Source organism: Echeneis naucrates, chromosome 9, assembly GCF_900963305.1.
Source record: "Echeneis naucrates chromosome 9, fEcheNa1.1, whole genome shotgun sequence".
Classification (NCBI taxonomy): domain Eukaryota; kingdom Metazoa; phylum Chordata; class Actinopteri; order Carangiformes; family Echeneidae; genus Echeneis; species Echeneis naucrates.
In genome coordinates this window covers 16,483,826-16,511,328 of record NC_042519.1, presented here as the reverse complement: position 1 = coordinate 16,511,328, position 27,503 = coordinate 16,483,826, and the positions used below count along the sequence as shown (strand labels likewise).

At 41.0% G+C, this 27,503-nt stretch overlaps 1 protein-coding gene across 3 annotated transcripts; it reads right to left on the bottom strand.

Moving 5' to 3' along the window:
- Nucleotides 1-375: 375 nt before the first annotated feature.
- On the bottom strand, nt 376-19,348 carry gak (cyclin G associated kinase). Of its 3 annotated transcripts, none has more exons than XM_029510380.1 (30): nt 18,982-19,348; nt 15,375-15,436; nt 15,100-15,159; nt 14,017-14,131; nt 13,516-13,658; nt 13,236-13,361; nt 12,433-12,522; nt 12,040-12,175; nt 11,812-11,924; nt 10,054-10,132; nt 8,832-8,949; nt 7,899-7,907; nt 6,669-6,718; nt 6,435-6,583; nt 5,899-6,021; nt 5,584-5,717; nt 5,272-5,466; nt 5,054-5,171; nt 4,693-4,772; nt 4,337-4,530; nt 4,002-4,163; nt 3,729-3,895; nt 3,313-3,574; nt 3,028-3,222; nt 2,617-2,754; nt 2,429-2,515; nt 2,042-2,311; nt 1,744-1,892; nt 1,394-1,570; nt 376-1,205 (listed from the first exon to the last, which is right to left on the bottom strand). In XM_029510380.1, the coding sequence occupies exons 1-30, from the start codon at nt 19,121-19,123 to the stop codon at nt 1,104-1,106; spliced, it is 3,945 nt and encodes a 1,314-aa protein (XP_029366240.1). In that variant the 5' UTR covers nt 19,124-19,348; the 3' UTR covers nt 376-1,103. The 3 variants fall into 3 exon arrangements, with proteins under 3 accessions (XP_029366240.1, XP_029366241.1, XP_029366242.1); XM_029510381.1 differs by having other exon boundaries at nt 7,899-7,904; XM_029510382.1 differs by lacking the exon at nt 7,899-7,907 and having other exon boundaries at nt 18,982-19,347.
- Between the last annotated feature and the right edge of the window lie 8,155 nt (nt 19,349-27,503).

Below are 27,503 nucleotides of genomic sequence, written 5' to 3'. Positions count from 1 at the left end.
GATTGAAATCAAACACATCCAACCTCCTCTTGTTTGGAGGCTCGGTGTTGGAGAGCATCCAGTCAGCTACACAGTGTAGCCTGAGTGGGTGGAATTCAAAGAGCACTTTAAAAGACAACAGACAGCCGGCCCGCTTGGGTTTATATGGGGCTCTGGAATAAGTTCAACTCCTTTGTTAAGAGGTTTAGAATGATCTGAGGAGTGTGTGTAGCAACAACTGCAATGGTCGAAGCAGCACTAGTAGTGTTCAGCAGGCAATAGTCTTTGTCTTTCTGTAGAGGAAAAGGCTCAAGAAACAAACCCAAACTGAGTGTTGACCCCATAAAAGGTGCAGCAGTGGCATTTCATTGTTTTACTGGGTGTCATCAATAGATCTGATCCCCAAATACTGCATCTGACTGAGGAAGTCAAAGGTTTTTGTTTTGTTTTTTTTTGTCCATTGGTTGCAGTGGCTGCTTGGTTTCAATATTCATCAGCAATTTTTCTTTTTTGAGGCTAAATTACTTTATATTTTCTTTCTTCTTCTTTTTTTTGCTAAATGTTTGCATATGTGCAATTGCACATTAGTAAACCATTACCAGCCACAGCCAAAACCTTGCAGCATTTGATGAGTGTTGAATCTTTCAATCTTTTTTTCTGAGTATCACTGTCATGACGGCTCTTTTGGTAATTTCAAAAGTCCTTGTTTTATCCGATTCGTTCCCTTTTTTTTTTCCAGTTTCTTGTGATTGTCACCCATTCCTCCCTGTTTGCAGCACCAACGAGGCAGTCATACAGGTAGGCAGTGAACGATCACGACATTTAACTGTTCATGAACCAGTGAGGAAGTTGTTTTTTTTTTTTTTTGTTTGTTTTTTTTAAACACAGTCGGGCATGAGGCAAAGGATTTTTTTTCCTTGACTGTAGAAACAGAAGAACATTAAGAGAGTAGATGGGAGTGAAGGGGAATGTTAGAGAGGACACCTCTCAGAGGCTCTTTGCCACCTAAGGCCCAATGTGGGCTCAGTCCTGTCTAATCTGGCCCAGTCTAACCAATGTTTTGTTAGGCCAAATCCAGTCCTGTCTGGTCTGGTCTGGTGTAGCTGGGATCCAGACCTGGGTTTTTAGAAGAGTGCTTTTGATCCCTGGTTCTCGAACTCCGACCACGCGTCGTTCAATTCCATGAAGATCATTTTAGCGTACTGCTCATAAGGCTGGCCTGTCGCCTGCAGAGAGAAAGAGAATATAAATTTGCTAATAAATAAATAACAGTAATGATGAGTGTTGAAAATCAAACAGAAAACAGCTCTGCCATTATACAATATTCACTTTTGGCTTGCCGTTGTCTTGGAAGAGGAATTTTTGTCTCTATTCTTGACCTGATCAAACACATATGCTGCCTGTTATACTGTACCTTATCAGGATGGACAACCAGCACAGCCTTTCTGTAGTACTTCTTCACCTGGTCAGGTGTCACCAGGTCAGCCATGCCTACATGCTTCCAGCGGGTTTCACCCTCCCACAGGACTGTGTGCAGGGTTGACAGCAGCGCTCTGATGTTTCTCTCCTTCCCCTCAATCCAGTCCAAGATCTGCAGAATTAAGAATAAAACAAATGTATTAATTCTTCTAATCCTAAACTCAAAGCAATAACCCTTCAGTCAAAAGCAGGTTAATTAGATTTCTATTTCATCAACTCAGTAATTCTGAAAATAGTGTTTCCATGTGTATAATATTTCCTTTACATATTTATTAAATTTGTTACCTGCAACTTCAGTGGATCCATGTCTTTGGTGATCTCCTGCCTTCTCATTTCAGCGATGGTCCTTGGTCCCTTCTTATCAAACTTGGAGGCAAAACCCTGAGTTGACAGCAGGTCCTCAAAATCATCCTCCTTCACCTTCGGTTTAGGCCCTGTGTTACAGCACAGCAAAGAGAAACGCAGAAATGAAGGTCTGACTTGGAAATTATGCTGGAAAAAATGCAAGTAGACTATGTTAAATAATGAGGCCTTTAAGAATAAATCTGAAGAAATACAAAATGCTTTTGTTTGTGTCTCTTACCAAATCCAGGCCCACGCACGCCTCTCTCCTCTCTTCCTCCAATGACACTGGAAAAGTTGAGGTTGTAATTGGGTCTGGTGGGCTGCGTGCCTGCAAGCTGAGATGCTGGGGGTGCTTTGGGTGATGATCCAGATCCTGATCCTGACATCCAAGGTTTGCTCTGAGCTGAGGCAGGTCTTCCTGACTGCCAGGGCTGGGCTTGAGGCTTAGCAGAGGAGGAAGGTGTCTTTGCGTTAAAGGAAGGCCCAGAAAAGTTGCTGGTGGAGGAACCTGCAAGAAACCCAGAAGAGTCAGAGCTAGCTACTGAGAGGAATTTAGAAGTTTCCCTGCTCACTGTCTGCATGGTAGACTGCTCCATGACAATGAATATCTGACCAGGACTTTTACCTGGTAAAGTAGATCCCAGATTTCCAAGGTCAGCAAAAGGATCAAAGGTCTGAGATTTGGCCTTTGACATCGATGATGCACCAGAAGCTACAGACAGAGTAACAATTCAAACAGTTTGAATAAGGTTAATATTTTTCTCATTAAATTTTAACTGACTACGAACACATGCTTTGAGTTCCTCCACCTACCTGTGTTGGTATAGCTGGGTTTGGTGGTGGTAGTGCTCACGCCAGTGGTGGTGCCAGCTGACCAGCTGTCCCACCCACCCAACAGGTCAGGTTGGCTGGCTGAAGATGTTATCTTAGGGGTATCATTTACTAGCTTATCTATTGGGACACAAACCAAATCCAAAGTTTCACCATTTAAGTTTCTGTCAGTGTTGACAGAAAAGGGGGGGCGACATGGTGAAAAATAAAACAAAAACAAACAAAACAAGGAGTTTAAGACACTGCCAGGGGTTAGTTGATAAAGAGTCACAGAGAAAGTATGTTTAATCACCATCAATCATCAGAGCAGACAGTCAAATATCATGAAGCAGCAGAGGAACTTTAAACCTGGGATGTAACGCTGAGTGATGTCTCAGTGGCTGATGTACTTACTGAGGTTGAAGAGGCTGGTGTTGGAAGCAGGAGTGGCGTTACTGTGAGCTGAACTGAACCCACTGGTGGCTGAACTATCAGAGCCCAACAAGTCTCCAAACAGATCTGGTCCAGATGCCTGTCGAGATGAGCCTACGCTTGAGCCAACACCGGAGCCAGACCCCATCCCAAATGGATCAAACAGGTCATCCATGGCTGCAACACAGATGGAAGCGAAAATGTAGTATGTGTGTGTGTGTGCGTGTGTGTGTGTAGGCAGAGAGGGGGAGGATTTTTATGTTTTACGTTTGGAGTCTGGTGTAGCTCCACTTGTTGGCCCACTGAAGAACAAATCTTCCTGCACTGCCCCTGTCTGACCAGCGGGGGGCGCAAACAGGTCGTTGAGGAGGTCACTGTTGCTGGAGGCTGCTTTCATTCCTCCCTGGACCGCTTGGCTAGGAGCGGAGGAGGAGGTTGAGGACATAGGAGGAGGTTCGGGGTCAGAGTTCAATCCCAACAAATCAGCTGTGTCACCAACAGGAGCTTCTTCAGTTGCAGGAGCAGAGGTCTAAAAGAAGATATGGACACCAAAAAACAACAAATTGAAATTAATGAAATGACTGAGGAAGAAAATGTATGTTTTTGCATGGCTCTACTTGATAAAATATAGTCATACTGTATTGATGGAATTATATTACATGAAGGACTAAAACTTTCCTCACCTCAAAGTCTGCATCAAACAGTGGTTCACTGGGGTCACGTGACAGTGGCTCCCCAATGGGGGCTGAATAAGAGTAGGAATCTCCCTCTGACTGGTCACTCAAGTATTCATTGTCATTCATAGACCCGCCTCCTTGATTGTCTGAGGCATCTTGAGGACCACTCACGTCTACAAATAAACACAAAGTTGCCCAGTGGAATTTCTTAGGCAGTAGGATGTTCTTTGGATTCTCTTAGAAAGCCAAGAGGCCAAATTAGGAGTTTAGAGTCCATACCTTCCCAGTCCAGTGTCTGGAAGAAGTTGTTGGCATTAGTATCTGTGCTGCCAGGAGTTTCTGGGTCTGTTGCATTGAAGCCTTCAGGGGTCTGAACCGGCTGGGGGGACTCTGAGTCGTAAAATGCTGAGGAGCCGGGCTGACGAGGCAACTCTGGCTTACCTGTTGCAATAAAAAGTTTAATGTTTAGATATATATAAAAACATACTCCCTGTGAGTTTGAAGGAAGAAAAGACAGAGATGAATAAATAAAATTAACATGACACTCATTAAACTAAATCACTGGACCAGTCCAAAGAGCAGAGTCTGACTTCTGTAAAGGAAAAACCACCAACCAAATTTGCTGAGGATCTCCTGCTGTTCATCCCGAGAGGAAAAAAGGATTTTGGGGTTGAGGCCCTTCGTTTGGAAGCCCTCCCATGGAGGAGTCTTAGTGCTGGGTTTGTCCCTGGGTTCCACTTCAATGTCCAAATTGACCTGGAACAAGTCTGGGTACTTTTCCTGAATGTCACAGGCATCCAAGTCATACCTGACAGGAGAACAGGTTGATGGGGAAAAGGTTATAAAGACAATTCAAAAATCCTCAGTATTACTAATCTTATGAGCTGTTGGTCGTTCAGATTACAAAAAAAGCTGATCTTATTAAACAGGAAGTAGGAGCCAGAAAACAGGCTCCAAATAGTATACATACTTGGCAAACTTGACAGTGGTTGCATTCCTGGGCACAAAACCTGTGTGGAACTGGATCTGAAACATCTTCATGGATGCCATCTGAAACAGAGCAGAATGGAATTTAATTGTGAGTCCTGAATAAACCATCCATAGAAATGCTGTATCTATTTTTCTTTTTTCAAAGATTTTTCCTAACTTTATTAGATAGGCCAGCTTGAAGAGCTGGGGCTGGGGTAAACTGACATGCAGCCAATGACACCAGCTGGAAACGAACCAGCGTTGCCAACAAAGACCTTGTCGTCTCCTGTTTATGGGGCGTGCTTGTGTTATCTCTGATATTTTAGGATTATTAGCAGTCAAGCTTGTGCGCATTTGTGCACCTTTGCCTGTAGACGTCCTCCCAGTGTAGATCTTGCATGGTAGATCACCACCAATACGTCACCTTGCACAGTCACATTTAGGGGAATCTCTGCTCTCCCATCCTCTATCTTATAATCCCTATTAAAAAAAAAAAAGAAAAACAAAGAAATAGGAGAGAGACAGAATTAATCAAGGAAAGTAGAAATTGAAAGTCATCCTTTTGTCTCTATTAACTTACTTCATCCTGTCGTACTCCTGTGAAGTGGTGAGGACCCTCTCATCTCCAACATAAACTTCGCAGAACGGCCTGCACCCATTACGCTGCTTGTTGAACAGTGGTACAGGTGTCATAACGATGGAGCGAATTGTTATGGGCTTGCTGTGTGGGATGATGGGCTCCTCTGCCATCATGTCACACATATACTCAATATACCTGCAACAAACAAAAGCAAGATCAGGGTCATGCCTTGTTCAGTTATTTTGAGGAAGGAAAAGAAAAAAAAAAAAAATCTTTTCTACACCTAATCTTTCTGTGGTGGTGGCAGTATACCTCTTGTGTGAGGCTGATATGCCAGGTGGGCAGCGTTTCATTGAGAACATATAGACAGCAGCCTCAGCTGTGGTGAAAAGACGACAAAAACACAGGAAGGAGCAAACAGCTACTGCTGATGCTGCCCGGCCATCCTGCAAAGACAAAAGGCAAAGGTAACAGTTACTGGCATGTCTCCTCCTTGTTTTATTTCTCTTCTCATCTATTTATATCTAGAGTTGTCTTGACTTCCTCCTACCCCCTCTCTATCTGAGCATGAACAAAGCACAAAATCATCAGTCATAGTCCGTCAGTTAGTGGTGAGAGGCTACTTACCAAACAGTGCACTATACAGATGTTCCTCTGGTCCTGTTTGAGCCAAATGTGCATGTTTTTACACACACTGTAGAGACTACGGAGGTTAGGGGCACGACGGACCTGCCAGTTGCACTCTGAAACCTAAACATAAAACACACGCATACAAAGACTCACTTGAGTATAACAAAAATTTTGTTTAGCTGCACATTCGTGAAAAAAGAACCCAACCTAGACAACAATAGAGAGACAATACCAGTGTCAAATAGAGACAAGCTTCACGGACACAAGGATGGTTTTACACGTACATTCTCACAGCAACAATTTATCTACCAAAAAGGTAGGCACACACACACACACACACACACACACACACACACACACACACACACACACACACACACACACACACACACACACACACACACACACACACACACACACACACACACACACACACACACACACACACACACACACACACACACACACACACACACACACACACACACACACACACACACACACACACACACACACACACACACTCTTCATACCCTGTTGTGGAATCGAGAAGGCCTGTATGAACGTTTGGATAGGTTGTAAACAGCATAGTGACCAGCATGACGTGAATCCAGGAACAGACGAACATCCTCAATGTTGTTCTTAATTGCTGACTCGACCCCCTCCGCTGGGAAGGACATGACTAAACACCACGAAAAAGATTGCATGTAATATAATGACTGCAGGAAGAGACAGAAACAGTGTCATTAGGTGCGTACTTTGCCCACCTGCTATTCTAGAGGTGATGTATGAAATATCCAGGTCCCCTTTGGCATAGCTGTAAGAGAAAATAAAAGTACATTTATACAAAGAGCAGCACACAATTAGGGAGGGAGGACAAAACATAAATTACTAATAGAAATAAAGTTACAATAAAACTGTTAAAATAAGATCCGGGAGCAATCACAGCCATTAAGAAACAGCTTATTAAAATAAGCTGCTTCAGGAACAAGGAGCTGTTGTAGTATGAAATATTGATATGGCTCCATAATGTTGCAGGATGAAGAAGTAAATGAGCCATGCCTGAATGAACATCTCTGCTGGGGAATTTCAATTGCTTTTGATGAAGGTTGTCCCTCGAAATATAAGTTAAGGCTGGGAGAGTGCTCAGTTCAACTTTCATCTTTAAAGTGGTGCATGCATTTGGCAGCTGCTCACAGCCAAATGGGAATACACTCAGAATAATCATTACTGCCAAGACCTCTTTTGGATTAATTCTTATTAACAGATGATTGAAGTAAAAATTGGATTCTAGTGGATTTTTACAGCAAACAAAATTATATTGGAACAATGACAGTAGCAAAGACAACGCAGCACTACTCAAACTCTAGTGCAGACAAACAAACTGAAGGACAAGCAAAGAAATCAATCTCTCTTTATTCGTTTATCAGTCTGTTTAGTTGTATGTTGTTAGGACACCCAGGTGATACTAGACTGGACATACATGTTGCTGAATTGGTGATTTAGTAAGCAGTGAAGCCATATTAAAACTTTTAACTACCAATCATTCATCCAATCATTCACTATGGATAAAGCTATGTAATTTAGATGGCTGAGATTTCTGTCCTTAAATTAAATTTAACATACAGATTGTAGTCAGCTGATATTTCTAACAGAGTACTTGAAGGAAGTAGCATTTACAACCATGATCATCATTTTATTTGAATATTGGAGAAATAATTTCCTGTCATGCATAGAGCACATGTTCCTCTTCTACTTTTCATCGCTCATGTCCTTTCTCTTAAAATATTATAACCATCCATGCATTCACATCACACTCTACATTCATTCAATAGAATTATTGAATGTGAAATGTTAGGATCAGCAAGCTGTGACGACGGACACAGCACAGATAAAATGCCTAGTATGTGGCTTTTAATTTTCCTCTAATTATAACACACACTGTGGGACACACAGAGCAACAAATGAGTTGGTGCACTTCACTGACCCATATTTACCTTGGGCTGCTAGGTGATGGACACATAGTGGGACCATGAGGGATTGGGACAGAGAAAAGAAACAACAAAAAAATAAACAAGAACGACAAAACAAATGAAACAAACTGATGATAGAATAACAAAATGAAACGTCATATGTTAAGAGGTATAGGGCTATTCAAGGAACAGCTTGCTTAATACTTTCAACCCATTATTTGAGTGTCAGGGAGGCTGCCTGTCTATTCACTGTCAGTGATTTCGACATTGCAGACATTGCTGACATGTCTGTCAGGCTGCTGCCATATTCTCATGAGAGTAGTTCGTGACAGAAGTACAAAAAGGAATAACCAGGAATAAGGTTTGTCTTTTCCTGCTGTCAGACTAGAGCCACATTTCAGACGGCCAGCCATGAAGCAAAATGTTCCTCTTAAAAGGGTAAATTTTGGAGCAGGGTAGGTGTGTCAGTGCATTATAATAATAATCATAATAATAATAATAATAATCATCATCATCATCAACATTTATGTCACTGTGAAAATGTGATAACTGACAATGACAATAGTTTAGAGGACTCTAATGGTGTTTGATGGATGACTGAATTCAATCTCTATAAACAGGGAGGTCTGGATTAATTAAGCAATAATAATAATAAAAAAAAAAAAGGTAAATATCAATCCCACGCAAGTGCATTTTTCCCTTACAGGCCCATAAACACGGTTTTCTGGATTAAATAAATAACCAAATAGTAATTGAACATTTAACAAGGAATCAATCCAGCAAAACATGTTCATGTTATAACAAGTAATGAAAAATCTGACTGGTATTTTATGAATATTTTATGAACTTTATGAATAAAGTGCAAATAAAGGCAACTAAGATTAACTGAAAGATGTAAAATTATATATGAAGAGATATTACACTGATATCAATGGTAACAAGGTAGGACCACCTTACCTGGCTACTGACTGGATGACCTTAGATGATGTGTCCTTTATGTTGGTCAGAAAGCGCTCTGTTCCTCCTCTTAAGATATCCAAGAGGCCACTGCCCGACTGATCAGGATCATAGATGCCTTTTACCATCATGGGGGTGAAATGAGAGAACACTAAATATAGCACATTTACACATAGTGTCAAGCATTGCTATAATCAAGCCAATACTGAAAGAAAAATTATTCACAAAACATCTGAAACATTCCTCAAATTTTTTTTATCATGTTATTATTCATCAACATCATTGTAAGTTGAGTCACAAAAACAAATGACTGAAGGATTGCACATAATACTGCTCACGTCTGGAAGTACGAATGAACTGGAAGACTAGAGCTATTCTCAAAGGAAAGAGCAAACATATTCCTGCCTTGCGACAGATGGTTGAGAGACAGTGCAGCAATCCTCTTAATGGCTAGGACACAGCTTGTGTGTCGTTGCGTTTGTATGGTAGTTTGTGTGTACAGATGGAACAATGATTAGCCCAATTCACTAAATTATAGAAATGTACCTGCAACTTGTACTCTTGATGATTTAAATTTTAAAATTTCCTGCAAGAAAAGAATGAGCTATTTCCATGGTTCACGTGTTTCAGTCTGCTTCGGCTGCACTGCAGGGTTAAAAATCAGTCATCGTACCAAATGCCAGTATGTAATCTGTAGCTGTATATTTGCTTTTCAACAAGTCACCTTACCCACACATCAGTCAAGGTGCGTGGGATACAGAGTGTCTCGCTTCACTGGCTGTGTCCAGCTCTTGCTCAGAAAGATGACATGTTTTAGTGAGCACATAAGAGTGTGGGTGTGAAAATCGTTTCCTGGCTTATCATAAAAAAGGACTTACAAAAGTTCAAACTCAAATTAAATTAAATCTCTTGCTCAGACGTTGCATTTAAACTGCTGTGCAGCTGTTTCTAATTAATTTCTTGTTAGGCTATCAGTTTGGAGAGTGGCATTTCAAATCTTTGCTGGCGGTGCCTTATGGGGTTACAGCTAAATCTACTGTAAATCAGTGAGTTGATTTGCCATGACACTGTAGCTCTGTTGTCAGAGATGTTTCAGTTCAAACCTACCCATCTCATGGCTGTACATCTGAAACTATTAAAAGAAAATGACAATTCCAAAACATCTCTAACAAATCCAATCCCCCACCTACAGCATTGCATTATCATTCAAACAAACCCTCACCTGCGTTGCTGTGGACATTGTGGACCTGCATGGGCGGCTGGGCTCCGTTGTTGCCAAAACCCCCATTCTGTTCCAGCAGCTGCAGACATTCATAGCCATCATACACTGGACGCCAACAGTGGTACGAACTCAACATTTTTTTTTAAAAATCTAAAGGCAGAACCTAAAACCTTGCCTGGCGCGTTCAAAACATACAGCAACAGGAAAGAGATTTGGCAGAGTAAAGAGTAAAAATGGAGGTTGAAAAAAAAAGAAAAAAAAAAAGAATGAATGTTAAGAAACAGGTCCTGTTGCTGTCTCTAAATGAAAAACCATCAGTTAAAAAGTGATTAACAAAGGCATATTTTGAAAATGGCTGTACTAAACAACATAATTTCCCAATGAGAACTTTAGTGTCTCTGTCTGCAATACAGCAGCCAGACAGCTTCTGTCTCTCTCTTCTTCTGTGGGACATCTGCTGTATTTCCCTCTCAGTATTTCACTTCCATCTTTGTTCTCTTCCTTCATAAGCTTCCTGGTCTGTGCTTCATCTCACAGCCAGCCTCTCCATATGTCTGCTGAGAAGCAGCAGAGGGAGGAGGAGGAGGATTAAAATCTCCTCATGTCCAACAGGGAAACCCCTTCGTAACCCTAATCAGATTAGTCATCGCTAAATCTGCCTTCACACTGCACACATTTACCAGCCTTATCAGGAGTGCTTTTAGGAAGAAAACTTCAGTTTTCTTGTTTTACATTGTAAGAGACATTTTGTTAAGGATACAAACACTGATCAAACTGATTCATGTTGCAGGGCAGGATGCATAAGATTGACTGTCAAGCTGGAGATCTTTGATCTTGAAACCAGCTTTATGTAAATGCAACTGCAGTTGAGTATTAGGTGATAAGTACCAGGATCTGTGGATTTGTGGTAAGAATCGTAAGAGGGTGTGACAGCTCAGTTGGTCATAGCTTTTCTGTTCCAGAGCCAATCTGATTGTGGTGATTTGGTCTCTGTGGGTGGCAAATGAAAAGGAGTTTGCTGGCTTAACATTGACTCTGCCACTCACAAAGCAGCTTTACTAAAGATGTGTTGGAATCAATTTATGCTTATTTTGAACTTCAGTTCACACATTTTCCACCTCTGCATCTCTCGTTTCTTTAGAGCCAATAGAATGATGCCAGCTGGGAAGAAAGGAGCCTGGGAGAGAATACTGAATCCTCTGTGCCTGCTGCTGTGTGTGTGTGTGTGCGCGCGTCTCTTTGTGTGATTTATGTGAAGCTTAGCGAGTGTAACCACATCTGCAATTTGAGAGCGTATGAGTGTGTGTGCACGTTTACACAGACAGTGGAGGAAGCTGTGCAGTCACTCTGTCAATACCCCTCTAACAGGCCTGCAGACAGGAAGGATTTGTCTGCGTCTCGTCCACATTATTCAAATGAACTTTTACTTTGAGCTTTATTCTCTACACAATATTAAAAACTGAAGCAGGTGCACTCTCTTCAATAAAATAAAATGGCTTTGTTTTCTGTCCTTCAATTAGAGGAGTCGGCCAATTTACAAGAAAGAACTGAAACTTTCTTTTCAGGAAGCCAGTTGTATCAGAAAGAAGAACTTTTAGGGAAAAAGATCAAAAACAGCACAGCAGAGTCATCGTGGACTACAAACTAAAGATGGAGGAAGTGATAGTGAAGAAGACATTTATTTTAGTTTAACTTCTTTTATCTGGTGCCATAATATTTTTACAAAAGCCCTGCAAGCAGTGTGGCACAAACACCTACTTCCGTAATGGGAGACTTGGGGTTGACGTTGCGTGCTGCTGCTATCTCCTGGAGCTGGTTGACCAACTCTGTAATTGACAGACGCTCCTCTGGGTTCACCTTCAACATGGAACCTAGAGAGCAGGATGAAGGTGAGGGGAGGGTAGGGTAGGAAGGAGGAGGAGGAGAGGGATAAAGTCTTAATAGACAGTGCTAAAGGGGAATATGGTAATGCTGGCTGCTACGTACGTATGAGGTCGTGATACACAGTGTACTTGACGTCATTCTGTGGGATGGAGTATTTCCCATTGACAATTTGAAGCTTGGCCCCGTCCTCAAAAGGGTGCTGCTTGAAACACAACAGGTAGAGGATGCATCCAAGGGCCTGCACGGAAGACCATAAAGGAAAGACAATAATTCCCAAGCAGTTCTTGTTCTCTTGCAAAATAAAGTGATGAATCAAAGCAAATGACATGACAAGCAAAACACAATGGTGTTGCAACACAGCTCATCATGTCTTGAATCCGTATAACTGTTGGTTCTTTGATTGGCATTAGGTATAGCAACATAAGTGGTTGCAAAAGTAAAAGGTAGTAGGTAAAAGTAAAACAGATGCTAAGATGGAACTCTAAGAGTACTAACCCAGATATCCTGCTTTTCATTGATGGGAAAATTGGAGTAGAGATCAATCATCTCTGGCGTTCGGTATGCTGGAGTTGTGTTTCTTGTGATCTATAGAGAAAAAGACAACAGGAAGAGAGCTGTTGGACCACACTGAGATGTTGCAGTAAACCTCGGTGACAACTCTCTCTCCACTATGTTTTGTTTGGTAAATGGGAAAAAAGTTTTGGTTTCTTTGGACGACATCCCACATGAAGAAATAAGGCGTACACTTTATTTCCACTTCTGATTTGGCATCTTGTTTGAGCACCAGACAGAAATTAGGCGCCTGATGGACACACGTTATTACATTAAGAAACCAGGACCTCTCGGGTCCTGCACACTGAGGTCATCAGGCTTGTGTGCATCTGTGTGGATTCGGTATAAATATGATTAACCTCATTGATCAGTCCTTCCTGGACCTCCAGCTGTTAATTTAATCGAGGGCTTCTGGTTCCTGTCCAATAACATATTAATATTACCACTGATCCACCGTGACTTCTGAACATGTTTTTTGTTGCCATTACAGTATAATAGTTACAGAAAGATGGGTGTTCTATTGTTTCCTTTAACAAAACTTTAGATTTAGATTAAGTATTGGTCTCGTATGAAATACTTGAACACCTTATACAATTTTGGTAGAATCAATATGATAAAATTCTGCACTAAAAAGAAACTACATACATGTGAATTATTTCAATATTATTAGAAATAATTAAAAAGATGTTGGTATATGGAAGATCCTGTTGAGCTTAGCCTGAACTGATGTCTGAGTATGTGTGTACCTCGTCCTCCACCATGGACCTCTTCTGTGCTGACCAGCTGTAGTCAGGGTAATGTGACACTGTGGTGGCGCTGCCAAAGTCACAAAGCTTGATAGTGCCCTGGTTACTAATCAAGAGGTTCTCAATCTGCAACACATCAAGCAAACAGCATGCATGTCAAACAATAAACAATTAATTACAAATTAGTAATTGCCACTTAAGTGGTTTCCATCTTTGTGCTTTGAACTGCAGTATCTTAAACATATACACATGTTATAGAATCTACCAAAAACAGACCAACCTTGAGGTCTCTGTGTGTGATTGGAGGTTTCTGTTTATGCATGTGCTGCACAGCGCGGCACGTCTGGTAAAAAATTTTCAGTACAGTGTCACATGACAGAGGAGCCCTCTGCTCTATCCGCTTTATAAAGTCCACCAGCTGACCTGAGGCAGAGGAGACCAACACATGAATTCATGGTAAACTGTTAGTTGAAATGAAAATGTGAATGGCATGTCATCTCATCATTATATAATCTTCAAGGGAGAGTCAAAAGTTGTTTGACCCTAAAGCTTAAAAAGTGCTGAATGAGAAAAACAAACTGAGAAGAAATTATAAGGCCACAGACAGGAAATAGTTTAACCAAAAACACCTTTTGGTTAAGTTACTGGGAAACAGTAGTGACGCCTCAGCTTTTCAGTGCTTAAGTTTAAAGAATAGGTGAGCTCTGATTCAGCAGTGAAAGAATTATAGAGAAAATATGAAGGACAAATACTGGCAGAAGTGAGTGGTGTGAGCATTTACCTTTACACAGCTCAGTGAGGATCAGGAACTCAGCCTGTCCGGTATCAGACTCCTCCTTGCTGATGGATGCAGCGGAGCAGAACTGAACCATATTGGGATGACCTGACAGCTTTTTCTATAGAGCAAACAGGTCAAGGAACATAAAGTTCAAACAGAACTGTAGTGTCAGCAGTTATGTGGTGTTTAAGCACTCAGCAGGGATGTAGAGTTTAAGGATTCATTGTGGCCATAGACTTGGTTTCAAAATTTCTAACTGTGATCTACAGCTCTTTCACTTTGATGGTTGGCCTGAAGTGAGAGGTTTTTCAGTCTATTCTAAATCTGAGCTGTAGTTTTTGAACAGCAAACTAACAAAGAGCTTATCCTTGTGTGAAAGGCAGTTTTCACCCGGTGACTTCTGAATTTATTTTTCTGCCTCATCAGCATTCAAGTATCAAACATGCAAATAATTAAGCTTTGAAAACACTAATGTTGCAACAGAGCCAGGAACATGGCGTGTGCCATTTACCAACAGCCTGTGCCTCCACAATGTGTTTCACAGCATGAATCAACTATTGCCCAACTGTGCAAGAGACGCCTCAGTGTTTTAGCTGCTAGGCCAAAAGGTTCAATGGTCCCTCCGTTGACTCAGTTTTTCTGGGCTTCACAAAATAAAACATCTCCTGAAACCCTGAGATATAGAGGATGCTTTGATGGATTAAGCCTTTAGAGATAACAAACCGATCTTGAAAAGATCTTATTCTTTGATGGCAACCTTCTTTTCAAACGGCAAAACACGGCAAATTGCTTCAGAAAAGAACTCAGAAATTTACTACATTATACACAGCAGCCTGTGATTGTTACACAAGTTAAACACAGAAAATATATATTAGCTCCAGGCCTTGTCTCATGTTGCCAATAAACAGTAGTAATGACAGTGTACTATAGTGGAGGTGCATTCCACAACCAATGTGAAGTCATGGCTTACCATATAACCCATTTCATGCTATGTGTTAAAATGGAAATCTATTATGTTCAAAAGACAAAAGAAAAAAAAAAACAAACTATGTTTCAAAAGTGTCTGGAAATGATAGTGGTGGATACCATGAAGCAGACTTCCTGTATGATTTCCTTGTTCTTCTCCTCCTCATTGGATAGTAGCCTCTGAAACAAAAGCGCACGCACACAAACACAGACCATTGGTTTCTTCCTGTTGTGTCATCAGTTAAAATGTGATCTTGTCAACAGTCATTAGTTGCCGTTTAATGTCCACTTTCAGTTTGGATGTCGACCCAGAGGGAGAAATCTAAAATTTATGTGTATAGGCAAGCCGAACCCAAATACGGTCAATGTTTGACATAATTGGTTTATAATCTAACCTTGAGGGCGTAGTCTTTATTACTGCTCATGTCCTGGGCTTCATACACAAAGGCGAATCCACCTGAGGAACAGAGAGAAAAAAACAAAATGTTAAAAAGTAGATCTGACTCTTGTGCATTAAAAATGAAACTAAATCATCACCCGCAGATGTTCGGTGTACAGGAGGAGCTGTGTTATGCAGTGCTAGTTGTGCTGTGTATGCACTGCCTCATATTGAATTTATGCACGTTAGGGCAGTGGTTCTCAAATGGGGATACATGTACCCACTGGGGTACTTGAGGGCACTCCAGGGGGCACAGGAGATTAAAAAAAAAAAAAAAATCTATGTTAAAAATTGCAATCAAATCAAAAGCCCTTAAAAATAGTTTAGTTTTTTTTTTTTTTTAGCTGAAAAAAAAAAAATATATATATATATATATATTTACAGGGGGTACTTCACTGAAAGCTGAAGCTTTTTCATCAAGACCTTGTTCACAAGAAATGCACTCAGAAAGTCACACTTCAGCAAGCACACACACAAGGTTGCCATAGTGATCAGTAAATCAACCACTAGCCTTCTTTGCGTTGTGAAATCCTAAGAGACCATTCCCGGGGTGCTGCAGCAGCCCACTGCTCCTCCTCTCTGTAGTTAAGGTAAACTATGAATAGGATGGGTCAAATGCAGAGGAACAATTTCTCCAAGAGGATCAATAAAGTAACTTAACTTTAAAAAAGTCACCAATCCCAATCCAATGTTTATTAATCTTGGGAAGATCATTCAGGTGTATTATCCAAACTGTCATCCAGCCAGCTATTAATTCAGCACATACCATCTCATCCATTACAATGCCACTGACTTTGCTTTGAGAACAAACACCAGTCCCTCTGGGGGTCACACATCTCCCTTTGCTTTTTACTGGCAAAGGGAGGGAACAAAACCAAAAAGCTCAATTTCCTTTGCTCCAATTACCAAGCCATTCCAAGAGAAAGACTGAAAGGAGCTGTAGCAATTCTCCTTTATCATTCCCCATGTTCTGAAACTCTGCAGATAGGGTTAAGAAGCAAACCAGGTATAACTGAACCTAATAACCCCTTTTTGCCATGTGAAGATCCCAATGCCTGTGAAACTTTAAACCACCAAGGTGCAACAACTCTACAAAGTAGAACCAGCCTTGATTGCCTTTCTACCCATGGGGCAGGTAAAACAAAACAAACGGGGGAAGAAAGAGGAAAAAGGAAAAGGGGAAAAAAAAAACAAAAAAAAAAACAACCCCAAAACATCTTGTTAGAGGAAGACAACAGAGACAGCCTTCAAATAGCATGATGGGATTTGAAAAGTGTGTAGTGTAAAATGATCTTGAATTTATTTTTAGCATCTTCTCCAATCTTGACTGTCTGGTGTGTCCCGCAAACATCATGGCTGAAGAAGTACATCCACATCACTGTGATTATATTGTACTATGTCTACAGGAAGTTGAGCAATCATTTGTCTTTTATCCAACAAAAATTTTAACTAATGTCCTGTGTCAGGTTCTCAGTTGTTAATATTTCTCAATTTAATTTCGAAGTAAGATGATTAATTTGACACAATGGTCATTTTGCACTAGTTTCTTTGTATATTTTAAACTTCATGCTTAACATGTAACTTCATAAAACTTGGCCCATTAGTCAATATTTAAAGTAATTTTTGCAAGCTTACTAATGAGAATTTCTCCATGTGCTGAAATGGTTTTAAAGCGTAAAAAGTGCCATGTTTTCTGTTCATAAATGCATAATTTAGTTGCAACCGAATGAGTGAGACACTTGTGAAAGTTGGAGATGAAAGTGGCTACTACAAAGGACTGAAATTATCCATCAGGATTAGTCAGCAGATTCCAACTACCTTGGGCCAAGGCCGGTCAAACTCTTCTTACTAAGTCACAAAAAGAACCAAGAGACTTGCCATTTCTTTAATCTAGTTTTTGCCACCCGAACCACCCAAAAAACATGAGTTCATTGTGAGGGCTAATTCAAAATAAGTCTAACGACAGCCGGTGTTGTCTTAGAGCTGTGAAATATCTTAAATAAATAAGATTTAATTTATTTCACATCTTTTGTTGTAGAGATTTCATGCTAGTAAAGAGTGTAGCTGGCGAATTGCTGACTCAACACCATGAAGGAGTTCAACTTTGACCTACAGGTCTGACCGTGCTGAAAACTCTTGTACATGAAAGATGAAGGACTTGTTAGAGTTTGAGCTAATGTTAATTACTCCAGTATTTTATGATAAAATTTATGGTTACATGAATCACAGTCTGTGAATTTTGATTTCAGCTCTATTATTGAATAAACGACACACAAAGAAAACATTTACATTAATCATTTACCATTTGCACTTTTAGTCACTAGTGCAAATAACCAACCACATATGGCAAGTCTTGCCACGCTGATGAGGGCCAGATTTCAGGATGGGGAACAAAAGAAAACTAAAAACTGTATTCTGGGGTGTTTTGCAGAGAGCTTTTTGTTTTGGTGGCTGCAGTGGCAGCAGTGCAAATTGCTCAACAATAATTTCTTTCTAATGAACCACTTTTATTTACTATAATTCTGGATATGTCTCACCCTCTACGGTTGAATATTTGGGACATTCTAAATTGTGGTTAATAGTACTAGCCCAACTACGCATCCAACCTTGTTGTTGCCAAAGAAGCCCGACCCATGGGTTTACAAATATCTTGTCCTTTGCATACAAACAAACTCATATCATCATATCAGATTAAAACTCAAACACATAATTATAAACTAGTCTTGATGAAGGAATGAGCACATAGTAAGGGGACATGGTCAAAAAGCCATTTTTTACCATTCATATCAGTCTTACATATAACGTGATGGCTCTTATGTTTGCTTTATAAAGCTGTATGTAATGATATAAAAAATACTGTCTCAAATAAGATAGCATTTCATTTGTACACAAGTCAAATTTGAAAAGTATCCCATTGACCTTGGCAGGTCCAAATTAAAAACCTAAATTTGTTTGTTTTGCGGCTAAAGCCAGAAACACTTAAGACAAAGAAAAAATTAGGGCTCAGGGAAGGAAGGATGATGATACTAAACCAATCTCACATGGAGGAATCTAAAAAAGCTCTGCAGATTTGCTTTTATGTTGATGTCTGTGTCATTCAGGTCTTCAATGCAACCTGACAATATTCCTGTCTTGGCACCTCTGTAAAGATTTTTCTCGAGTTAAACATTCCTTACTGGCAGTGAAGATAAAAGTGTTAGGTGTGTGGCTAACGACTGATTCAGTGCTGGTGGACAAGTCAGATGTAGCAACTGATAGACAGATCTGGCTGTGGCTTAGCTTACAGCTCCACAACAGTCGGTAACCCTGTCAGGCAAAGTTAAAGCTGTCTATGGATCGGCTTCATAAATGAGAATATGGAAATCTAATTGGCGCCTGTTCGGCGCGAACAAAAAACCCAAACTGTCAGCTGGTGTTTACACGGCTCTGCACTTCTTAACGCTGTTTTCACTGACTTACCTACAGAGGTGTGTTAGCCACTTCAGCTAGCTCGCTAACTAGCTAGCATACCTTGCTGCGAAAAGCCGTTGCGGGCATTTTTTCGTAAAGTTGCACCATCTCACCTTCCGCGATCACCCTCTTGATCCTCAGTTTCATGTCACCGAGCTCAACGACCTGTCCGACGAAGTCATTCTGGTCCCGGCTGGCAGCTCCGGACGAGCCGGGCCCGGCTAGGAAATCCAGTGCCGACTGGAACAGGGACATCTTATCCACCCCGCTTCAGACTCACAGGAGACCGGGTCCAGGTGAGGAAAACCAGCGGTCAAAACCCCAGCAAGGGTAACAGAAAGAATGCAGGGCGGTTTACTCTGTTATGAAGACTTGTAATCTGGTGATATTATTCTTTCACTGGAAACAAACATCCTCTTCCTGCTGCCAGGCTGACGAGGCCGCCACAATCGCCGACGCTGCTGACTTCCGCATGGAGCGATGACGTCAGGACACGACTCTGTCATGTGACGTAAAAAATAGTTGCTCGTGCATTTCATGTGTTGACTGCTGAATAAATCTTCTCTAGGGTTGGAGTTTACACAAGTCAGCGTGTTATGAAAAATAGCCCTTAAGTATTACTGAATAAAGAAATTTGAAAGAGCTTCAAAACAATCAAGAGACAGTTATGAGACATACAGTCTATCTGTGATCTATCTGACATATAGGCAGAGCACACAACACTTCTTGAGTAAAAGTACAGCTACTCCTTGTCACATATTACATATTACACATCACTCTATTACAGGAAAGGAAAGTAGTTTTGTTATCATTATACAATACACTGGTGCGATTCTGCTACAGACATGTTTACAGCTCAAAAATATAACAGGAAGCTACCACACAGCTCCACTTTAGGGGATCAGGAAAGGTCCTGAGTCCCTCTTCACTTGTCCCATGGCCGCTGCGCAGTGTTACCGGCTGGAGCATTCCCCTTTAAGGAGGCGGCCTTCTGGGTAATGTGTGACGTAGTCAGCACGTAGCCATGTTGCGTGTAGGTTTGCAGGTAAGCGTGTTTGTCCCTCTCACTGGTGAACGGTGTGAGAAGTAACGCCGAGCAGTGCTGTGGCTAATAATCCAGGTAGGATGAGTATTATACATCGTGGCCATATTCTTAACTGGAACACGTACAGACATGAAATTTGCGGTCAATCTTTGTGCAGAAATAAAGCCAACATGTTAAATAAATTCCTCTGCCCCCCCATGTCACTTTCTCTGTTACTTGACTGCAGCTACAGCCCTCTCTGTCTCTTCCTTTCTGATGGAGCTCCCTAACTCAGCTGTTTCTGTCAAAGATAACGTTTTGTGTCGGGCTTTAATATATGCTAGGCTAATGGACATTAGCATTGGAGCTGGCCAGTTAGCTTACGTTACAAGCTAACGACCCTGTTTCCGGTTCCTCGTCCCAAATTCACCGTCACAACCTTTTTAAAAAACATTTGTATAGAAAATTTCTCAACCCTTTATTTTCTTATTCTTCTTTCTTTTCCTTTCTGATCACTGGAGTGATGCTGACTGGACATTTTCCTACCGAACTTCCTACCGAACAACAGGCTAGCATAGCAACAGTAACCAATGTGGGCGGGGCGAAGGATCGGTGGCCAAACCATTTGGTTGGCCACCAAACCAAAAAAATCATTAAATAAAAAAAAAACTGTTCATTTCAGTGGGTGACTTGTTCGCTTTACTGGTCTAGTCTGTGGACGCGTCCTGTCTCCGGTCTGGTCTCGGTCCGTTCCTGGAGGGGTGCCGTCACGGTCTGGTGTGGTTCGGCCTAGGTCCTGGGGGGGCGTATCTGCATTAGCCCAGTCCATTACTCGCAACCAATTAACTCCGTAGACACGTTCAGGTGCCCACACCGGGAATGGACCTTTACATACATACACATTACATACATTTACATTACATGTATACATATTAACATCACTTAACCCCGGGGTTATTATTTTACATTACATTATACTACATTATTATATTTACATTGTACATTTATATCCTACATTATACTACATTATTATATTTACATTGTACATTTATATCCTACATTATTATATTTACATTGTACATTTATATCATCTACCCTAGCCAGGAATCGAACCCCTCCCACCTAGGTGCGGGGCGGCAGCATTACCGCTGCGCCACAGCGCTGCTCGAGTTGCAGCACGCATTTGCGCTACTTCACCATTTCACATTTACGTCACCTGACCTAACCGTGATGACGTACCACCCAGAGTGGGCTGCGATTGGCTCCAGCATCCCACGTGACCTCTTCCTCTTAGCTTCGAGTCCACGCCTGTTGACTTGTTTATAATTTTTATGAGTAAATAAATACCACGCTTTGTTGCTGAATTTTTCTTGTGTATATGCTACAGTTTAACTGGTTGATCGATCAATGACAATTATGTAGACCTATAGCCTATGCCTAGCCTTTTATGGGCATGTCGTGCAAGAGATAACAGGTAATGTGTAGGCTTTCAGGGAAAACATATTTTAAGTGTTCAGTGAATGGATCATTGACTTTAGTATAAATCACGCACTTACTTGGAACTAACCCAGGACATAAACTAATTCCCTACCCAGTTTCCCAAAGGGCGGCCAGGATGAGCGTCTGTCATGTCAGTGTATGTTCTTAAAATGGTAAACTTGTGTTCAACGAGTTCGTGAATTATGAAACATGCGGACACTATCCGGTGGGTGTTTCCGAGGAGCAGAAATATGTCATTCGGAGGCGCTCTGCCCGTTTCCAAATGAACGGTAAGCAATAGTAACGTTATACGTCAAAAATAATGTCATCAATCCGTCAGCCGAGCATGCTAACCATTTAGCTAGCAGTCCATTTCGAAGCGACTAACTAGGGTAAGTGATCCGGCAGTGATGTTTACTTAACGTAGGCTACTCTCGCACAGCTAGGCTAGCTGGCATCCATTTACACAAAGATTGACAATGAATGGCCGAACAAATGCATTCTCAGTTTAATTTTTACATAATAAATAACACACCAGTAACCTACACATTGCCTTTTTCCATGTCGCTTTCCGTTCACCCAGCTGTGTTTCTATTTGTGTTTCTTCCTTAAGTACGCACGGTAACTTAGCAACTACGCACGACTCAGCAGTAAATCAGCGTAAAGGGGAACCAAATCGGTTGACACACCGGCAAAAATGGAGACGAGAATTAGCGAGTTAGAGTCGCGGCTCCGCACTTTAGTTAGCTCAGCTTATGCTAGGTTAGCTAGCTATAAAGCTAAGTCTGTTTCACTTTAGCTTGGCTCGTTGACGCTGGTAACCTTGGTAACTAGCGGTCTGGGCTAATTTCGTAGTAAATTTCCTTTGTTACCATCCACCCCTGCTGATTGGCGGGTGATTTGGTTGAGAGGGAAAGCTGTCTTACTCTCATTCTGTTGATAGGTGAACTCAATTGACTGCTGGAACCGGACAATATCCTGCATCAACAGGTTTGTTTTGTTAATGCTGATCTTTTCTTAATCGCATTCCAGCTGGAGATCCGGCACAGTGCTGGAGTACTTTCAGCCCTGGAGCTGTTCGTCATGTTGAGAAGTAAAGCACATTGCAGTGTAAAGGTGAAGCAGTCTCTGAACATCTTATTGTTGGCCTGCGTGAATGATACATGTGAGTGAATTTCCCTCAGGATAAATAAAGTATATATCTATCATATTTCTAATATCAAAGTAATGTAATAGAGCATTGCAGAGCGGACCCCTCCTGAGGACCCCCAGATACTAGAGACCAGACCAGACTCGAAATTGTCCATAGAGTAGGCTACAGCACAGAGAAGCGGTAGGATAACAGGTAGACTGTCTTAACTGTCTGACAAAAGTATTAGTTCAAAATGAATGAATCGTTCACAAAAGACACATCACTAGCTGGCTCTACTTTACTGGCACTTTGTAGCCCAGTGTCAGCTGGAACCTGTGACTGAGAGAAGGGGACGTATTGGAGGCGCCATCTACTGGACTGTCTTTGACATGCTTTTAAAAACTTCTTTCTCATTTGCTGTGCGTCTTGGGCTTGTGCCAGTTTGAATCACAGAAAACAACGTTTATTTTTACACAACAGATGAAGGTGGTGATTATAACGTATTATATCAACTATGCAATTAACCATGTTTATGTCAAAATGTGTATTTAAATTTTTTGAGATTTCTTCTTATATACATTCTTACATTTGCTTTTCTTCAGTCTCACTGCCAGTGATTTGCAGTTTTCCCAATGTGGTTATTTTGATATCATTCAGTCAGTTGCTCTTCGCCCTAAATTAGCTGAAATTCATTTTAAACTGGGGTTCATTTGAGACAAATATGTCCAATAATCCATGACAATGATGGGGACAGTGAATCTATAGTATTTAAAGGAAAGTGGGAGAAATGAGATGTAAGGAGGAGCAGAGGAGAGTGTGGTATCACCACTTATATTTGAGAACCTACTGATGTCAACAGCTGATTTTTCATCATAAATAAACACATCAGCAGAAAGTGTGAACACTGTGGGCAAGACAAAACAAGAGAGGGTGAGGGCTATGTTACACTGTCAGAAGCCTGAAGAAATGTGGAAAGCATATGTAAGAAGACTATCTGGTCTGGTGAGTCAAAGCTCAAGCTGTTTGGCAGAAGTCCAAGCACCATATCAGGTGAATGGAAGGCACTGTTCTTCTCTGACAGTGGAGCATGGTGTTGGCAGCTTCCTGTTATGTGGGTGCTTCTCAGAGGCAGAAAGACTGACCTTAATTAAGAGAAAGCTGAATGCAGCCAAATAGAGATGAGACTTTGGAGAAAACTTGCCTCACTGACCTGAGATTGGGGTGATGGCTCACCTCACTGATCATTAATGATCCAAGGTAAACAGCCAAGTCACCCTGTAGTAGCTTAAAGACTTATCCAGTCCCTGAACAGCTCAGCTTAAGCCCACATTTATACTTCAGTGGCTATAAAATGTACTATGGACAAAAATCATAGAAACCTATGCTGATGTACTGCCCATTTTACAACATTAAAGTATTTTACACTTTGCAGGTTCATTCACTGTGTTTGGCCCCCACCGTTTTCAGATATATGCCAGAACAAAACAACAGTCTATTGACTTTTTGTGGCTAATTGCGCTTGGAAGAAATTTAAGTGCGTAGCTCATTACATTTTTATTATTATTGCACCAAAATTTTCATGCAGCCTTGAGATCATAACTTAAACAGACACAAGATATTATTCCTGTCGCCCTAAAAGGCCTCTCAGGATTTACTCATATTGAATAAGCGCATGATAATCCAAGAGATGTTTCATTCTGTTTGACATTGCCAGCTTTTGTAGCAAACAGGGAACTCATTAGCAAAATTACCTGCTACACAACCAATCAAGTATCGGAGGTACCATTCCATCATACCATTATGCCATATGCCATGCTTCTGGGTCTTTATCTGCTCATTCATCATATAATTAATTCAGCCCAGTTGTTTGAACTGAAAGTTGGATTTCTGCCATCATTCTAGACGCCATTCCCACCGAACACATTTTCTCATTATTTGCTCTGACTGGTCTCTTTTTCTCTTTGACATGTAGTCACTGTTACATGGACCAAAGCTTTACTGCATTGACATTTGCCGACCTGTTTCAATCCTTATGTTTTCGACCTTGTCTCTTATTTTGTTTGTTGTTAGATTTCAGCTCGGTCATTTGTAATATATGTTTGCCTGCTTAGTTCTTTGTATCCATGTTGGTTTTTTTTTGTTAGAGACCCTTTACTTTTATATCTGACTCCCGAGACTGGCATTTTCATCCCTTCTCCGAGCTGAGGGTTTTGGCTAATCCTTTTATCAAGGTCTTACCACAGTCCATTATATAGAAAGCAAACACACAGGTGATGAGGTTTGCATAGTGAAATAGATAATTATGCAATTCATATAATAATGTGAGGACTATCAGTACTCAGTATGTTGAAAAACAAACACACACAAAAAAAAAAAAAAAAAAAGTGTATACGAGTTGAGCTCAGGTTTGAGATATGAGGCCTCCATTTTTGCAATCTGGACTCTGGTTGTCCAGATTTCACATCTTTTCAGGACATTGATACTTACATTACAAAATGTTACCAGACAGGTTACAACATTCTTGCTAGTCCAGTCTAGTTTGTCTGTCTCTCTGCTTTATGGTACCAACTGTGCTAGAACATACAGTAGTGTTCAAAATAATAGTCCAATGTGATTCACCAGATGAATCCAGGTTTTTAGTATATTTTTTATTGCTACATGGCAGATAATTTACCAGTAGGTGCAGTAGATTCTCAGAAAACCAACAAGGCTTAAGGCTGTGCAATTAGTTGAAAGGTTTGTGTTAAAAAAATAGCAGTGTCTGCCGTTGACTTTACAAGCTCAAAACTATTTTGTACAAACTTTTTTGTCTCTAGAACTGCTTCACATCTGTGTGGCATGGACTCAACCAACTTGTGGCACCTTTCAGCTGTTATTCCACTCCAAGATTCTTTAACATTTCTGGGTTTTGCTTCAGAAACCGCATTTTTGATGTTACCCCACAAGTTCTCGATTGGATTAAGGCCCAGGGATCGGGCTGGCCACTCCATAACATTAATTTGGTTGGTTTGCTCGTTTACTAGTGTGTTTGGGGTCCTTGTCTTGAAAGACCCATTTCAAGGGCATGTCCTCTTCAGCATAAGGCAACGTGACATCTGCAAACTGATCCATGATCCCTGGTATATGATAAATAAGCCCAACACCATAGTAGGAGAAGGATGTCCATATCATGATGCTTGCACCACCATGGTTCACTGTCTTCACTGTGTCCTGTGGCTTGAATTCAGAGTTTGGAGGTCGTCTCAAACTGTCTGCGGCCCTTGGACCCAAAAGGAATAATTTTACTCTCATCAGTCCACAAAATGTTCCTCCATTTCTCTTTAGGTCAGTTGATGTGTTCTTTGGCAAATTGTAACCTCTTCTGCACATGCCTTTTTTCTTCTTTCTTGTAAATAGTTTAGCTTCACACAGGCGTCTTCTAACTGTCACAGTACTTACATCATTGGCTGAGCCTTTGCCATTCTAGTTATTCTTCGATCCATTTTGATGGTTGTCTTCCGTTTTCTGCCCTGTGCCTGTGGTTTTGCTCTCCATTTTAAGGAACTGGAGATCATTTTAGCTGAACAGCCTATAATTTTTTGCACCTTTTTATAAGTTTTCCCCTCTCCAATCAACTTTTTAGTCAAAGTACACTGTTCTTCTAAACAATGTCTTTAACGACCCGTTTTCTCAGGCTTTCAAAGAGAAATGCATGTTCAACAAGTGCTGACTTCATCCTTAAATAGGGGCTACCTGATTCACACCTGTTTTTTCACAAAAGTGATGACCTCACTGATTGATGCCACACTGCTATTTTTTTAACACACCCCTTTCAACTAATTGCTCAATTACACAGCCTTAAGAGCGTGCATATCATGAATGCTGGGTTTTGTTGGTTTTCTGAGAATCTACTGCAACTACTGGTAACTTGTTGCAATGTAGCAATAAAAACTATACTAACAACAGTGATTAATCTGGTTAGTCACATTGGACTGCTATTTTTTTGAGCGCTGCTGTACATTGCTGCATTGTAAAATGTCAATCACGTGTCACATGAAGATTCTCACCCACAGTGGGTTGATTCTTTCTTTTAGCTTATGTGTATGTTTTAGGCTAAAGGTAAATATATATATTACATTTCTATTTGCACCTGGTAGAAAGAGGGAGGAAGGGAAACAATGAGCAATGGAGGGTACTCAGTTGGCACCACGCCTGAAGACTGAGAGGCTTGTTTCAGTGTTCCAGGAAGGAAATGTGTCCAGAAACAAATCTTTAAATCCAACATCAGACAAACTATGGGTGCAGCAAGCAGCAAGTTGAGGTTACAGAAAGTGTAGAATAGTGAGCAGTGAATAGAATAGTGGCAAATTGTTGATCGCAATTCTAACTGGATTAAACTAAACCAGACACGGCCTGCAAAACTTGAAAAGAAATTTCCCTGCAAGTTAAAATGACACCAACACGAAGTGGGGAGGGTTGTTTCTCCTTCTCGCTGATTGGGCACACCCCTAAAACGCTCTTTGGCTCTCTCTCTCTCTGACTGGCTAATATTCCTGCCTTGCGGCACTTGGAGGTTTTCATTGCTTCATCAAGAAGCCTGAACTTCAAGGCCGATCCACCTCCGGCATAGACTGATCTGTCGGCTGATGTGGGACCAGCTCGCTGCAGACCAATCAAACTGCTTCTTTTTCACTGGCAAGCTTCGCGCATGCGCGGGAGACTCGACGACGCAAGTCTGTTGCGCGTTCACGTGTGGGAGACGTTCAAGATTTCTATGATATTAAAGCTGAAATTGTTTAGATGTATTTTTTCAGTTTTTAAGTAACAATACTGAAAGACTATCATCAGACATTAGATTACATTATTGGATTCATTTGAAATCCCAAATTACAGCTATATGTACATTTATGTAGTTTTTGGGTTCATTTAACTTTATTTAAATAGTTATTTGACTTAACTAAGTGGCCTCGTATTCACTCAATTCTACAAGTAATTATGAATTGGGGCTCGATTCACTCGCG